This window comes from Larimichthys crocea, chromosome XIII (assembly GCF_000972845.2).
Source record: "Larimichthys crocea isolate SSNF chromosome XIII, L_crocea_2.0, whole genome shotgun sequence".
Taxonomy (NCBI): Eukaryota; Metazoa; Chordata; class Actinopteri; family Sciaenidae; genus Larimichthys; species Larimichthys crocea.
Genome location: NC_040023.1, coordinates 16,615,819 through 16,632,447, shown reverse-complemented (window position 1 = coordinate 16,632,447; position 16,629 = coordinate 16,615,819). Strand labels below are relative to the sequence as shown.

Here is a 16,629-nt window from a genome sequence, read left to right as displayed (position 1 = left end):
TGAAAAAATGTGTGATTTTGGAAATGTAATAAAGATGAGAGATTTCCATCAGCTTGATTTTTAGTTTTGTGAAATGAGTGCAATTCCGATGAGATAAAGGTTCAATAATGGAATAAAAAACTTAAATAGTTACACATGTCACAGCATATTTGTCCAAAAAGGTTAGTAATCCCAGGCAGTTGTAAGAAAGAAAATAGGATTCCTGCTGCAAATTCAAATCTACGCTGTGTGTACACAATCTTCTTTTCAGGCACTCATGACCTCAAGACAGTAGAAAATACAGAAAAACATAAACCACATGATGACAATCAATAAATAATCAAGGAATTAGTCTAAATACATGTACTTTAGAAGTTATTTGTGACGATGATCCCAGTGTCAGAGACAAATCCAGTGTATTTATATAGAAATATTTCGTAGTTAACAGATGGTGGCAACCACAAGACTTGTTTTCATGAAGTGAACTCTTGTCACAGCAGGAAAAGCAAAAGTGTTCATTACTATTTTACCAAGTGTCTCAGTAAGCCGTGACATTGAGCCAGTGTGCACTGGAACTTATTAACCTTTGCTTTTATTACTCTCACTCAAAATATCTTCTGTGAAAAGGGCCCATAAAAGTCACAACCATGTACAGCAGTACACAAGCTTGACATGCAGACCCCAACTGTTCCACTGAAACTGTTCAAACTGTTTGCATGTGAAGCAGACAGTTTTGAAGTGTCTTATCTGTCCTTCTAAAAACATAAAAATAAAAAAATCTTATGTTGTATTGCTCCCTCTGTCCTCTTATTCCGTCGCGTGGCCCATCTGTGTTGTAACCAACATGTGGTAGACTCCCTTCTTGGCCAGCAGCTGAAAATGCGTCCCCTGTTCAACCACCACTCCTCCCTGGAAGACAGCGATGCGGTCTGCGTTTTGGATGGTGGACAGACGGTGGGCCACAATGATACACGTCCTGCCCTTACTGGCCTGGTCCAACGCATCTTGCACCACCTGGAAACAGCAGTGAACCATCAACCACTCATCATTTTTACCAAGTAAAATGAATTCTTCTTGCTCACTGGTCTTACTGCTGCAAGCATCAATTGTGGGATGGATTAATTTATCTCATTTAGCAACTAGAAAAGACAAACTCACCTTTTCACTCTCGGTGTCAAGTGCGGAGGTGGCCTCATCCAGGAGCAACAGTTTAGGGTTGCGGAGGATGGCTCGGGCTATGGCAATACGTTGCTTCTGTCCACCTGACAGCTGCATTCCCTTATCACCTGCCTGAGTGTTATATTTCTGCTCATACAAACAGAGATGGAGAGACACATAATATTGTTATATTACCAAAATAATTCTTTGCATTCTTTTAGATAGTTGAGTTCATGAGCAGTTGTTGATTGAGACTTTCTTGGAAGAACTGCTACATTTAATTCCAAGTAAAAAGTTATATTGTTTTATTACATTATTTATTAATTATTGTAAACTGTGCATTCACTAAAAAATTATGTAGGTTACACAATCAATTAATTGAAATTAAGTGATTAGGAAACGTCCTAAGAAATTATTATTCAAATTTGTGTTACCAATAGTCACTTAAGAACAAAGTGACTATTGGTAACACAAATTTGAATAATAGTGAATAGTGAATTATGTGAATTATGTACAATAATTTGTGGGGAAAAAAGATATTTTTAATGCAGTGAGCACCACAAACCAAATCCCATGTACTGCTTCTTTATAGGGGTGGAGATAGAAATCAAATATCAAGTGTGTATCTCTACATACCACTACAGTCAAAAGATACCACAGAAGTAAGAAAGTGAATATCTTTAATTGTAATTTGTTTAAATAATTCATGACTATAACCTTTTAGTTAACAGTTGCCCTTGTTGCCAAGCTGAGAGATGCAGCAGTTACCTCTGGCAGGTTGTCTATAAAGTTGTGAATGTTGGCTGCTCTAGCAGCTGCCTCTATCTCCTCCATGGTGTAGATGGTGTCTCCATAACTGATGTTTTCGGCCAAGGTGCAGTCAAACAGTACAGGCTCTTGGGATACGATGCCTATCTGGGATCTCAACCAGTAGATGTTCAGATTTTTTAGATTTATATTGTCCAGCACCTGAAGGAGGAAATGATAGAATGAAATTTCCCCTCCTCCAGTTCCCGAGGCTCTTTAGTGTCTATTATGCTCCACTATGTTCAAAAACTGTTTATGAGAGCAGTGAGCATAAAGAAAAACATTCATTAGTGGACCAGACCAAAACAATGAGATGAAATACCGTATAAAGTTCCACAAGCTGCCCATTTTCATGTACAAGTAATAAAAATATTGGATTAGCTTTAAAAAATGAACCTGTCATCAAATCACAGAGGAGCAGGTGAAGAAGGCCTTTAAAATAGTGACTTTTCTCCTACACAGGACTACCAGCAACAACATTTACATCAAGATAAAATGCAATGGTAAATGCAGTAAAGATAAAAACAGACATGTTACTTTACAGTGCTATAAAGCAGCTATAAACATGGTTGTAGCCAGCTAACCATTAGCTAACGTATAGTAGGTGAAGAGCCAACTACAAAATGTGGGTGTGTATTCGTCTTCTCACCACTCTCCCATCTCTGGGGTCGTAGAACCTCTCCAGCAGCTGGATAGTGGTGCTCTTTCCACAGCCGCTGCTCCCCACCAAAGCCAAAGTTTCTCCCTTTCTCACACTTAGATTCAGCCCTTGGAGGATGGGCACATCAGGGCGTGAGGGGTAGTTAAACTTAACATTGTCAAAGCGCAAGTCACCATCAGATTTGTCCTGGAGATGAGAAAGAAGAACAATATGTTATCATCAGCATAAAAAAAGCTGGATTGCAAATATTGTGTTTGGTGCGTGGGGCTTTGTGTTATGTACCGGTATCTCTCCCTCATGTGACAGATTATCAATGGAAGGTTCTCTGTTTATCAGCATCATGATGTGGGAAGCTGATACTTTGGCCTTAGCGTAGTTTGGTGCGAAGGAGTTGGCCTCTCCGACAGCCATGGCGCCAAAAATAATGGAGAGAATGACACTGGGGAAGAAAAAAAAAAACTAAACTAACATGAACCAAAGACATCTTAATCTTTGTGTGTACATCATGTTTGTAGATGTTTGCATAAAGAAACACTCTTTTGTTTTTTGCTGTATTGCTGTAAATGAAGAGGTGTTGTCTGTGCGCCTCACGGGTCAAACTGCACAAGACATCTGACATATGAACTATTTGTCACATTACTAGCAAACATTCATCATATCATCACATATTTCTAACAAATGTTGAATTTAGACGACAGTTTGCTTTTCAATTTCAATCACATAATATTCTCAATATCCCTCTTAATTTCCACCTTTTCTCTGGCCTCTCTATGAGGTTGACATTTGATGTTTTGAATGAAAATTCTGAAATTCTGAAGATGGATTGTCATGAAATTTGAAGTCTGTGAAGATTCTCAGTCATCCAGGTCACCTTTCTTTGAGAAGAGTTAAACTGGCCCAACTGGACATTAAGATGCTTTACCTCTCATCCAAGAGGCTTCTTCAGTTCTGAACCTCTTGGATGAGACGTGAAACATCTTCCCAGATCAAATCAACTCCAGTTACCCTCGATTTAACTCTTCTCAAAGCCATGGAATCTGGTTAAATTTCATGTTGCCCTCAAAATAAATAGTGAGAACTTTGGTGAACCCTTTATTTTCCCTCCATCATTTTATTTTGTCCAATACTTTGATCTATTGGCTAAACAACTTAAAAGAAAAGAGAATCAGGCCAGTGTGCCTGATTAGTGCGTGCACACTTTAGTGCATTGCTATCTTGCAGCATCAGAATGTTTGAAGCACTGATCAACAAAAACCTGGTTTTAAAGTCATTGGCGCAATGGTATGTTTTATTTGTGCAGCGTTTAAAATGTTCAAATGTTGCAATGAACTTTGGACTTCCTTTTTTTGTGGAACAGCTAGAATAAAAAAGAAGGCGATGCCTCCTTCCCAACAATAACACACTAACAATAAACCTGTCTGTTATCTCCTGATTGACAGATAAGACAAAGTCATGCTGTGTGGTGACTTACGTGAATACCCCCTCAACGGTCATCCTTCCTTTCGTAATGAGAAAAGCTCCAAAGCGGAAACAGGCTGCATAAGTGAAGTAGACCATGGCCTGGCCAAAGGAGAAGGTTAAACCATAAACATGGGCCTTTTTCTGGGAGTTCCTACAGAGAGTGAGAGAAAGGAGACATCAGCTCAAGTTAATTCAATTTAATTAAAATACATGTATACTTTTTGCTCATACAGTTTATCACATGAAGATGATGGATCTGTGATTTAAATGTAATTTCACATACTCATAAGGTACCACAAGTTTTTCCTGATACAGAGACTCAAAGTCGGGTTCTCTGGTGAGAGAGACAACAGTACGGATATTATCAATGGCCTCTGTAGCAACCTGTAGAGACAAACCATACAAACATTAAATCTACTATATATATCATAAAGTGCTGATGATAAACAAATGGTGCCCATCTTTACAGTAATAGTAAAATAAATTATTTGCCTTTCCAGACGCCTCCAGCTCTTTCTTGTCTTCAGCAGCGTGTCCAGAGAGCATATTCATCTCCACAGTTGAAGCCAAGGCTACGATGGGCACCACAGCTATGATGAGCAGGGTCAGCTCCCAGCCATTCACAAAGGCAATGATTATGCCGGTGGCCAAGTTGGCAAAATTTTGGACAATTGTGGCCAAACGTGCACCTGTAGCCTGAGCCGACAATATGAGATGACAAGAAGATCACTGATTTAATTTGACATATTATTGCGGTAGTCTCTGGCAAATAACTTTGTTTGTTGTGTGTGTTTGTGACAATTGTTGAGACTTACGCCTTGCACTTGGGCAGCATCTGAGGCCAGTCTTGTAGAAAGCGCTCCGACACTGTTTCTGTTGTCGTCATACCAGCCGAGATCCTACAAGAAAAATATGATTTTCCACTGATTCTTTACATAAATTAATAAAAGATGATGAAGATGTCGCATTCACAGACTTCACATGCAACCACATATTATGTCAAAACCAATTTCACAATGGTTACTGGTAGAAACTTAAAAATAAAAATCTCTGTGTTCTCTCATTTCAGCTCATTGCACTCACCTGTCTCATCATGGACGTGAACGCCTTGAGTCTCAGCTTCAGGGTCAGAATCTCTCCAGATTTACCGAAACAGAAACCCTGTTAAAAGTTTACAGACAGAAAATATGAGCATACTTGGACATTAGCATGAACCTCTGTGATGAACTGTCACATCAACTACATTTGTTTACACTGCAACATAATATGAAGTTTTATAACCAGGTTTAGAAGCAAAGACCACGCCTAGAATCCCCCACCTCAAGTACTTAAGCACATTATTCTTTCACTCCCTCTTAGTCTCAGTTTTCACACCTCACCCAAAATCCCTTTTCCTTTATCTTTCTCCATCTCTTCCCATTTTCTCTCTTTCATTCAAATGTTCAAACACAGGAAACCACAAAGGCTCTAATCTGTACAGCGACGTAGAAACAGCTCCCCCACTCGTCTCTGTCCTGGTTCCCTCCTGTCTTCCCACCACCTGCTGACACCGGTCCATCTCTGAACTCTTTCAACTATCTACGACCCTGATTCTTCCTCTCATTCCTTACCCTCCATCCACCTACCCTTCATCCCTCTACCTTCATCCCTTCATCCCTCAATCCTCTACCTTCATCCCTTCATTCCTCAACTCCTCTCCACCCCCCATGCCCCCTTCAAGGGATTAATAAAAGTATCTCTTCTAAAACAGGAAACCGGTTAGCCTGGCTCCATCTAAAGTTGTTTGCTTTTATATTTGACTTTAAAAACAATTTAAAAGACAAACAAGATACAACATGTTAATTAGCAATTAGTGGATTTTGTTACCCTTGGGCATAGCCAGGCTAGTTGTTCCCCTTTGTTTGTGGTAAGCTAAGCTTACCAGTTTCTAGCTGTTGCTGCAGGCAATAGCTTCAAAATGAGCAATGAACACACCCAGGAAGTCAACATGCATGTATGTGTGTGTGTATATACACTCATACCTGTAGAAACATTGTGAGAAAGGAGAGAACTCCAAGACCAACAAACATCAGGGCATACGCACTAGACTGACGCCTGACGTAGTCATTGTCAGGAGATGCAAACACCTAAGGGGAGAAAAATACACTTTCTAGAACATTACACAACTACTGTAATTAACATCAAACATTAAAATGACTTTTGTGGTACACAGATACTACAAGAAACATACAGTGATGATCTTGGAGAGGATGATAGCGAACACTGGCTGCAGTATCCCATTGATGATGGCACAGATGCTCCCCAACAGAATGAACGGCCACTCAGAACTGTTGAGACGCATCAGTTTCGAGAACGACACAGGGGGAACTGTTTCTTCCTGCAGAACGAGGAAGAAGAAGATGAGTCAAATCTCCTTCAAACAAGCCCGGGGGTTTCAGGACCAAGACCAGGCCACTTTTTCCATAGTGGTAGAAAGACATAAATAAAAAAATTAAAACAAAAATGTATCCCACTCTTCCACAAAGAGTCATATTAAACTAATGTTTACATATTGCAAATAGCACAGTACATACAGTACATCAGTAGCCGCATAAGTAGTGCACTGGTTTCAGCCACTGTGTCGTTGCTTATAGACATGAGGATTTTCTTTTCTGTGGACATTATTATGAAAGCCTCCAAGTTGTCCTGATTCAATGAGCTTCATACATTTTTGGCCCAATAATTACATTGCTAATCATTATCTCTCTTCACCAGTCGCCACTCGTGTCTGTCCTCTTGATAAGGTTGGGACATTTGGCAACATCCTCCTCCAATGCCTTTTTTCTTTTTTACCTGACCTTTTTAGCCCTTCCTGACCGTTTGAACTGTGGCACTGTGACATTTTTTAATACACTTGAATGTTTGTTTGCAGTGGTGTCTCCATTTATTACATAAGACAGAATCATTTACCACCATTCATCATGTTATAATCTTCTGAATATTCCGACCTTTCTTCTCAGTATCTCATTTATCTACAAGAAAAAACCTGAGCAATTTGTTCTGTAATTATACTTTTAGTTGAATTCTGATTTTGCCAATAATATAATAAGTGCTTATACATTTCAGAATCTCAGCATTTCACAGTCTTAGCTTATTTAAAACTGAGGGTTTGATAGCAAGGACAAAGATAGAATAGCTTAGTACTTCATCATAAATGACGAAGCAAAGACTAAATGAGTTTTATTGAACACCAGCGAGAGGAGATAGTAGGATGCGAGTATAATAACGTCAAAATACAATGGATTTTTTTTTTTTTTACCATAACAAAACTTGTTTAATAATTAATAAAATAAATCTCAACTGATCGTGTCAAAAACCTTTTTGGATTTCTGGTCTGTTTTTTACAAAAGCTGCTTTATATAATAGCTGGCGAGACCATTTACCTACTTCATTGGCTTCTTTATAGACAAATGTTGACCCAGCTACTCAAACCCCAGAGATGTTGCACCACAGCTCACCTCCACCATTCTCTCCGCCCGGAACTTTTCTCTCTCCTCTTTGTCTCCCTCCGAGGCAGCAAAGGAGGAACCTCTTGTGGACTTCCTCCTAAACAGAGACGACTGAGATGGGGTCCTGGCTAATGGACTCCTGTCACCTGAAGGCACCTCAAGGTCTGCCTCTGTTGCGTCCTCAACTTTCTTAAAGGTCTGTAATGGAAAGAGCCAGAAGGAAATCACAAACACAAACAATATCAGTGATTGGTCATCCTGAAAGTGCCCTTCAGATCCAGTCCAACCAAGTAGTGTGTTGAGGTGTTGTATGTGCATACGTGTTACCTGCATGGTGACCAGTGTATGGTAGACTCCTCCTTTTTCCATCAGTTCGTGGTGAGTCCCCAGCTCTACAACTTCACCATGCTGGAAGCCAGCAATGAGGTCAGCGTTTCTGATAGTTGAGAGACGGTGGGCAACAACTATGGTGGTACGACCTTGTCGGACCTGCACATAAAGATATATGTCTGAGTTTTTGTGTTTATGCTCCTTTACCAGAAGGAGAAATGTTTATTTATGTACATAGTAGCTGCTATTATTTTTCCTGGTCAGGTCAAATTTTATAGCCCAAAATCTCAAACCACAATTTGCCTCAGGTGGCTTTACAATCTGTACAACATTCAACAACCTCTGCCCTTAGACCCTCGATATAAAATTTTGTACCAGTCAACTCTACAGGGGACCTATGTCTTCCAGTATGGTCTCTTGACAACGAACAACCAGGTATGTCAAAAGGCACCAACAGACAACAAGAAGCATAATAAACAATTGTTTCTTTCCAAAAGTCCACCACAGGAGAATAATCTAATTATGTACAACAGCTGGTTTCCAGGAACTTTTCTAGATAATTTAAGTTTTGTAAAACACCCTGCATCGTTCATCAAACTGATGGATTAGTCAACCTCTTTCAGTTGCAAACCATTTACCACTGGCATTGCTTCAGTAGTAAACAAAAGTAATCTAATTTAAATTAAATATTATTTTAATTGTATTTCTTTAAAATGGCAGCACAGTTTTAAAGTGAGCAGCAGCAGCAGTGCAGGTGTCTGTATGTGTTTGTACCTTGTCAAGTGCAGCCTGCACAATGGTCTCACTCTCAGCATCAAGAGCAGATGTGGCTTCATCCAACAGAAGGATTTTGGGGTTGCGGACTAGAGCTCGAGCAATCGCAATCCTCTGCTTCTGTCCTCCACTCATCTGAGTCCCTCGTTCTCCGACCAACGTCTCAAACTTCTGCTCAGTGACAAGAGTCTCATTACTAGCACATAGTTTTTGATAAAGGATGGGGAGTCAAAAATATACATACATCAGGAAGGGTCATAATGAAGTCGTAAGCGTTAGCTTCTTTAGCAGCTTGCTCGATCTCGTACTGCGTCACGTCAAGTCGGCCGTATCTGATGTTCTCAGCGATGGTGGTGGCAAATAGGACGGGCTCCTGACTCACCACCCCAATCATCTCTCTCAGGCGGCGGACGTTTAGAGTTCGGATGTCATGATCGTCAATATGTACCTAAAAAGCAGGATCCAAACAGACACAGTACTTAGTTTAAATATTAAAACAACTAACTGAAACACCATCTTCTCTCTTATTGGTAAAATAATAGTTTGATATTTTGGGAAATCTTATCTCAACTTAAGCTCACTAATTCACACGTTTTCCCAAGTCTCAAAGTGACACTGTTGAGCTTAGCCAGACTTCATGGAGTTCCACTAATTTCCAGCAAATCCCACAGTGACCAGTGCATTTCCTAAAATATGGAACTATTCCTTTCAGAGCAGTAAACATGCCTTCAGTGTTTTTTTTTTAGTTTCCATAAGTATTTAAGTGTCCAATAGGCTCTTTTACTGTAAAGCAGCATGCCAGTGTCGTTGCATCTTCCATTTACTACAAGCTACATGCTACGCATGACAAATGTAGAAATAATTTCACTGCTCACTGTATTTTAAGTTTAAGTTGCTTTTCCTGTCACTATAAAATTAAAGAAAACCAATAGCTGCCTGGAGAGCAGAAGAGCCTTTGGAGTAATTTTTGTGACTCCAGTGGGAGCCGTTAAAAATATGATCTCATCCAGAGACAGTCAGAGTCTGTTGGGCTTGTTTGAGCACCAAGGCGTCATTTGATTGATCCGATTTTTAGATTAGCCAGGTGTTGAAATAAACAGGACAACAAACATGGCAGCTGTCAATGCCACAGATTTTGAGCTTCCTCATAAACCTGTGGATGATGTGTGCATCATTCTTTATAATGTCAGTGGAAGATACGGGCTAACACTCCTGAATCTCTGACTTAAGAAAAAGATTATATCTCTGGTTCTGCTGCGTTGGTTTTGTTATATTGTTCTGTGTAAACTGTCCATCATGAGTCCAGCACTGTTTTCAAAGTGCATTACAAAATGATAAAAAGAATACTGAATCAATCCTTTGAACAAAGTTACTTACAGATCCTTCCAGAGGATCGTAGAACCTCTGCAGCAGCTGAATCGTGGTGCTTTTACCACAACCACTGCTACCCACCAAGGCCATGGTCTGTCCATTCTTTATGCTCAGAGACATGTTATTTAATACCTGCAAATGATAAATGATAACAATGTCAGTTATGAGATACAGTTTGAAGTGATATAATACAGATATGTAGATGTAGACTGTTTCTGGGGACCATACTTGGATGTTCGGCCTTGAAGGGTAGCAGAAGGAGATGTTCTTGAACTCTATGTCTCCTCTGATGTTGTCAGGCTTATAACCGTCCTCTGAATAGCTGTTAATGAGCGTATTCTGTTGAAACAAGATATTTTTACTTAAAAAAAAAAAGAAAAAAAAAACACAGCTTGGTTCTGATTTGTAGTTTGGCCAAAGTTGGATAAAGAATTAGACTCTTCAAACAGACAATGGGAGGAAGGCCATTAGCCCTCCAGGTTAGGGTGGCTAATGTTTATTTCCACAGCTCTTTGTGTGTTCACTGTGTCTCTTGGTGTGGTTAAATTTATGAATTGTTACTCTCTCTCTTGCTTTGCTGCTAGAAAATGTCATGGTGAATGCAAACATTTGAGACTATTTTGTGTCTCTTTTTGAAGGCCTCACCCTTTTGTATTTCAGAGAGGGCTGTAAAAAATTATAAATAAAGCACCTTTCTAGATTAGCTGTCACAAAGGATTTCACAATAAAAGACAAAAGCAAGACATACGATGAGAAGCAATATAAAAATTAAATAAATTAGAGATAAATATAAAGTAAGTAAAATCAAGCTGTCCACAGATCTAATCCAATTGGACAGACATTAGACATGGCGGAGGCACAGCCTTTTCCAGTTTTGAGCTTAGGAAAACTAAAAAGCTCGAGAGGAGATTTCATACTTCAGTTTTGCTTGAGGCTTCGTCTATGATAATATGTGTTTATCTACAAACAGATGAACTACTCAACCTGAAGTTTGTATCCTGTATCTGAGCTTCTAAACTAATTTGAATATGTTGTCATAGTGAAAGACTAACACACTGTAAACTAAACACATGCCTCACTAGCAACTCTGTCTACTACTGTTTGGACCACTTTATGTTCTGCTGTCGTGGAAGTGGTTATAGTAGTGAAATAATTTCAGAAAGAGGAGGGTGACAGCTGTAAATTATAAACCAAATGACCTGCAATCACTGTTCAAACAGCAGGCGCTCCAATTAGAGCAAAATCCAACATTACTGACTCCAAGTTGTCGGCTTCATCAAAGTAGGCCTCCCAGAGTGCCCCAGCACACAGGTGCAGGTTCAGTAATGCGAACTAATCAATGTTCAGCAGCAAAGTGATTAATAAACATGATCTGACGTGTGTGCTTTGAGGGAAAAATGTTGCATTCCTTACACGATCAATAACGCTGTACACTAGACGTGCAGCTCCCCGGGCGGTGGCGAAGGTCTGGATGTTGGGAGAGGCCTGTCCCAAGTAGTACGTACCAATAAGCATAGCGAAGAACACCTTAAGACACACAAACACACACATTAGTGTTAGCACCAACCCTCTGAGTCTCCTTTATGCTTAAAGGGAAAAAATAATTACAAATTCTGCCATAATGTGTCTACTCACGGTGAGTACACTTCCAATGGTGGAATCCTTTTTCAGGATGAGCGTACTCCCGTACCAGAAAGACAGAGCATAGCACAAATAGATTATCAGGTAGGTGAATCCCACGGCAATGTTAGAAGACACCGCCTTCTTTATTCCCATGTTCTTAGCATCCTCCAAGTTCTTCTGATATCTGTGGTGCAACACACGGACACATGCATGAGCGCTAGTTCAATGAAAGGCCAAGTTAGGGTTAAACATAGATTAGATTACAATGACAACTGGAGCCTTTGGCATCGATAAATATCAGATCAGTAGAAAACACTTATGTAATTCTTTGTTGTTGTATTTTTCTTATGGATTTTATCCAGTTACATCCTGTAGGAGATGAAATCCAATTCAGTGATGTTGCAATAATTAAAGTTTATATGTACAACAACAGCAGCATCCATTTGCAAGGTTTGCTGATTAATTAAGGAACTGGAAGGAATATTTAAAGGTTAATGTATTAACATTTCATATTTACAGTAACACAATAAGATAATTGTATGATTTCTTTCACTTAAAATGTGTAAATTCTTATTTATATTTTTATTTTATCTTAATTTTATTTTGGATTATTTCATTGTGGATATAGATAAGGTGGGAAGAGTGTCAAACTAAGGCTTCATTTAGCGAAAACCTACACAGCTTTTTAGGGTAATTTGGTCTCAGCAGTTTCCATCAGATTAGGACAGGGTTTAATTTGTGATTTAGCTCTATTGGATTCAGATGTCCTTGTACTGATAGTCAGCTATCAAGCAGGTGACAGAATGTAGTTAGAAACTATTGACACTATATGTTATGTTTTTTTGTTTACAGAGCCCCTATAGTCCCATAAGGTAATTTTTATCCTGTGCACACAAGAGCTATATCTTATGATAATTTGTGCACACAGAAATACGTGATAGATTCACATGTGTAACATATTGTTCATACCTCTTGATCTCTCTGTCCTGGCCATTGAAGGCAAACACTGTCCGGACAGCAGAGAGCACCTCTTCTGCCACAGCTCCAGCTTTGGCATATGCATTCTGCTCTTTAGTGCTGAAAGACGTGACGACCTATTCACACACAGACATACATAATGTTTTCTAATATTAACCGCTGTGAGGAACGATGGACATGATATTAAAAAGAGCAACACAAAGCTTACTGAGAGATGCTTACCTTACCGAAAAGTGCAGCTGATATGAACAGTGCAGGGCTCACAGCCAGGATGACAAGAGTGAGTTTCCAGCTTTTGAAGAAGCCGATGATGATGGCTGTGATGAAGGTGACGTAGGACTGGACCAGCTTTGCCGTCTTGTCGCCAATACCCTCCTGGATTTGATAGATATCACTGTGCATGGAAATACAAACATCATATTGTAAACAAAAGAAAAACAACATTATTATAAAACGATCTTTCTGTTGTCAAGTGGAAATCCTGTGCTATGAGAAGCTATAATTGACATTTTTCACTATTTGTTGACAATATATCGACCAAATGATTAAAAAAAATATTGTACTTGGCTACACAAGAGAACTTATACAGGTGGCCTGATCATCGCAGAGCATCATCTAGACATCAGTAGTATCCTCTCTCTTTCATATTAGTATGAAAAATATGAACTAGAGTGTGTGATTTCTCTGTTACCCACTCTGTGAGGCGTGTGTTGAGCTCTCCCGTCTCTGTGACATCAAACCAGCCGATTTCCTGTTGCATGATGGAGTGAAAAAACAACTTGCGGATGCGTCTGGCCTGCCGCCCGGCCGCCATTGTCCAGAAGGCCACCTGCATGTAGGCTGACACCAGCACGACGAACCCAATGATGGAGAACTGGATCGAAAACCTGGAAGAAATTTTTATTTTTAAGTTCTCTGAGCTTCCTACACTTATAAAAAACTCTTTACAAACATAAAAACAACTTTATATTCATCATTTTGGAGATATAGATAGACAACTATAACTGATCATATAAACTTACACCTCCATGTCCTTTTGTAAAGTGTTGTTTACTGGTGCTGCTAAATTGGTGAAATCTGAAAACACAAGACAGCAAAAGATATTGTGAATAAGGTTATATGTTTATGTCAGTTAATAATGTGTGTCCATGCAGGAGACTAAAAACTCACTGTGGTGGATTCTGTAGATGTTCATCATCTTGGCATTCTTTATAAAGACGTCTGTCATGTTTCCAAACACAAGGACCAGGATGGGAAGCGTTATCCCATGAACCATGGTCATCAGGGTCCCGAAGACGAGCAGTACAATGTCCGTTTTGTCTGCGAACCTGAACTACACTCACACACAAGAGAAAGAGAGAGTGGAAAGACCATAGAGAGAACAGCAGAAATCAGGTTATCTTGCAGGTTGTTTGTGTTCCTGCTCATAATTTGGCTGGGTGGAAGAATTTTGAATTATGCAATCAGAACAAGGACAAAACTTTAAAGTCTTGGGAGCTATTATATTCTCATAGCAGGGGACTGGCGGAGTCCACCCAAACAACAGAGGGATGTGCCCTGCACTTGCATCCTCTCACACACTGACGCAAACCTTGACACGCACACACACCAAAACTATCAAATGTCTTACTACATCCTGACTTATAACATGAATTGTTAAACTCAACTTAAACACTTCTCCTTTTTGCTGCTCTTTTTGATCATTTGCACTTTATAGCAAAATAATAATAAAAAAAACTAGAAATAATTAGATTGAAGAAAAATAAAGTTACATAATAACCTTACCAGAGCAATCGGGCTGACCAGTTCTGGTTTTGGTGGATTTTCGTCATCCTTATTTTCATCTGTCTTGCTTTCACTAGAGGAGTAAAAAAAAAAAATGCATGATGTCACATTACAAAAAATGACGTTTAACTGCATCATTTGTTTCTCAAAAGAATAACACAAGCACCTGTTGAGGTTAACATGAAATGCAGCTGTTTAAAAAAAATAGAAAAAGCGAATTTAATACCTTAAATGTCCATTTTGTTCGTGTTTGTCGGTGGCCAACATTTCCATATCGTCCTTCGCATCCATGTCTGCGTTCTGTCAGAAGAAGACAGCTCAATCTGAAGTATGTATATGAATTAAAACCCCCAGATGAAATCAGCAAAAGGCAGCCTGGGATTTAAGGTGTGTCTCCAGCTGTAGGAATGTCATATAAAACTAGAATAAAGTAGATAAAAACAAACAAATAGAAATAAAATCAAAAGCATAGGTAGAACACCTCTCACTCCTCCGGTCTATTTTCAACAGAGGTGGTTATGACACTGGACTAAGAGGCGGTCCCGTCCTTCCTCGCTCTCCTCTCTCCTCCCCTCACGTGGCTGTACAGTGAGGGGAGACTTCCACGAGAAGGTAACTGATGAGAGTCAACATCAGGCAGAGGATTGTGGGTAGGTGTCGAAGTCCATGTCTTTTATTGTACAAATGGATGACACATAAAAAAACTGAACAGATGACCTACAGAGACACGGTGCACGTGTGCAATTCAATTAAGCGAGCACATAACATCCAATTATCTGGATGCTCTGTGTCACGTGAGCAGGCCCAGTTCATCCCGATTGATGACAAGCAGCAAAGTGACTTTAAAAGTCGTTGTTGGGGCATAGATGGAAGGGGTTTCAACTGGTTGGTCAGTGACTAAAGTGACAATATGTAAGACGTGAAGAGCAACTCTTCCTTGGGATGTGTTCAGACTGCCAGCATGAGAGGATATTATAGTTGGGCTGCAGTGCATAAACCTGTCATAACAAAGATGTATGCACATCAGCACACGCCTGCAGAGATGTGGAACAAAGTGATATGGTCAGATGAGTCATCCTTCACCATATTCTCCACAAGTGGGCGAGTGGCATATGTGGTGTATGGCCTGAATGGTTGACCTCTACAGTGAAAGGATCCAGTCACTCTGTCATGCTTTGGAGGGCATTTTTCTGGCATGGTTTGTGTCCACTTCACAGTTATGTGAAGTACCCTGATGGGAGTGAGCTTTTCCAGGAAGAAAATACCCCCATCCACAGGGCACGAGAGGTCGCTGAATGGTTTCATCACTATGAAGATGACATGAATCATGTGCTATGGCCTTTGCAGACACCAGTTCTCAATCCAGTTGAACACATATGAGAGATTTTGGACTGATATGTTAGATAGCACTCACCACCATCTTCATTAAAACACCAAATCAGGGAATATCTTTTGGAAGAATGGTGGAGTTGAGAGACTAAAATTCTGGCAATTATAGCTGCCAGTTTTTTGTTTTTTTTTTTACCATAAAAACAGCTGTTTTTTTTGTTTTTTTTACAGTGTACCTTGGGTTTAAACTCTTGGGCCTTTCATTTAATGATTGAATTCAAACGTGTGAGTCTAGTGTCATTCACAGTTCACGTTGAGGCAAATCTGTGGAAATTTCCAGTTTACAGACTTTTTCTTTCCCGTTGATAGAGTAAATATTTTTTCTTGTGTTGTCATCAAGAGGTCAGACCTGTTTTTGTCTGTTTGGTTCAACAAATATCTTTAGAAATATTTACTTTTTACCCTTTAATCGCCTTGTGGTATATTGTCACAAACTGTTTTGGGGAATGTGACAAGAACTCGAACTCCTCTAAAACAAACAATAAGTGACACACATCAACAGGTTCATCAGCCAAAGCAATGAATGGACATGTGAGGTCTGTGTTGTGGTGGTGTTGGATGGTGTAAAATGATGGAGGGTGGGTGGGTGCTGACTTTATAGCTAAAGGCAATGTACTATATATGTCAGTCTTTCAGTCTCATCCTAGTTAAGCTTGACCAAAGGTGAAAAGTAACTAAGTACATTTAGTCAAGTACTTAAGTTCTTAAGCATGGTTTACTTAAGTATTTACATTTAATGCTAATTATATTTCCACTCTGCTAAATTTCAGAGGGATACATTGTACTTGAAGATTTACAGTAAATGTGTGTGTGTGTGTATATATA

At 39.5% G+C, this 16,629-nt stretch overlaps 1 protein-coding gene across 1 annotated transcript; it reads right to left on the bottom strand.

Annotated features, from left to right (window-relative positions):
- Positions 1-15,137, bottom strand: abcb4 (ATP-binding cassette, sub-family B (MDR/TAP), member 4). Its single transcript, XM_027286833.1, has 28 exons — positions 14,897-15,137; positions 14,642-14,715; positions 14,416-14,488; positions 13,801-13,963; positions 13,653-13,707; positions 13,326-13,517; positions 12,853-13,024; positions 12,622-12,746; positions 11,665-11,836; positions 11,443-11,556; positions 10,258-10,368; positions 10,036-10,161; positions 8,903-9,106; positions 8,659-8,829; positions 7,882-8,043; positions 7,564-7,752; positions 6,297-6,443; positions 6,088-6,192; positions 5,150-5,227; positions 4,882-4,965; positions 4,559-4,762; positions 4,350-4,450; positions 4,077-4,217; positions 2,888-3,044; positions 2,594-2,791; positions 1,906-2,106; positions 1,138-1,284; positions 1-993 (listed from the first exon to the last, which is right to left on the bottom strand). The coding sequence occupies exons 2-28, from the start codon at positions 14,704-14,706 to the stop codon at positions 787-789; spliced, it is 3,864 nt and encodes a 1,287-aa protein (XP_027142634.1). The 5' UTR covers positions 14,707-14,715; positions 14,897-15,137; the 3' UTR covers positions 1-786.
- Between the last annotated feature and the right edge of the window lie 1,492 nt (positions 15,138-16,629).

Excerpts from the sequence above, each read along its gene's own strand:
- abcb4 (XM_027286833.1), bottom strand. The coding sequence starts at position 14,706 with ATGGATGCGAAGGACGATATGGAAATGTTGGCCACCGACAAACACGAA. Across the intron at positions 13,964-14,415 it reads TGGTCAGCCCGATTGCTCTG|TTCAGGTTCGCAGACAAAAC; the intron begins GTAAGGTTATTA and ends GTGTGAGTGTAG. Across the intron at positions 9,107-10,035 it reads ACGATCCTCTGGAAGGATCT|GTACATATTGACGATCATGA; the intron begins GTAAGTAACTTT and ends CCTGCTTTTTAG.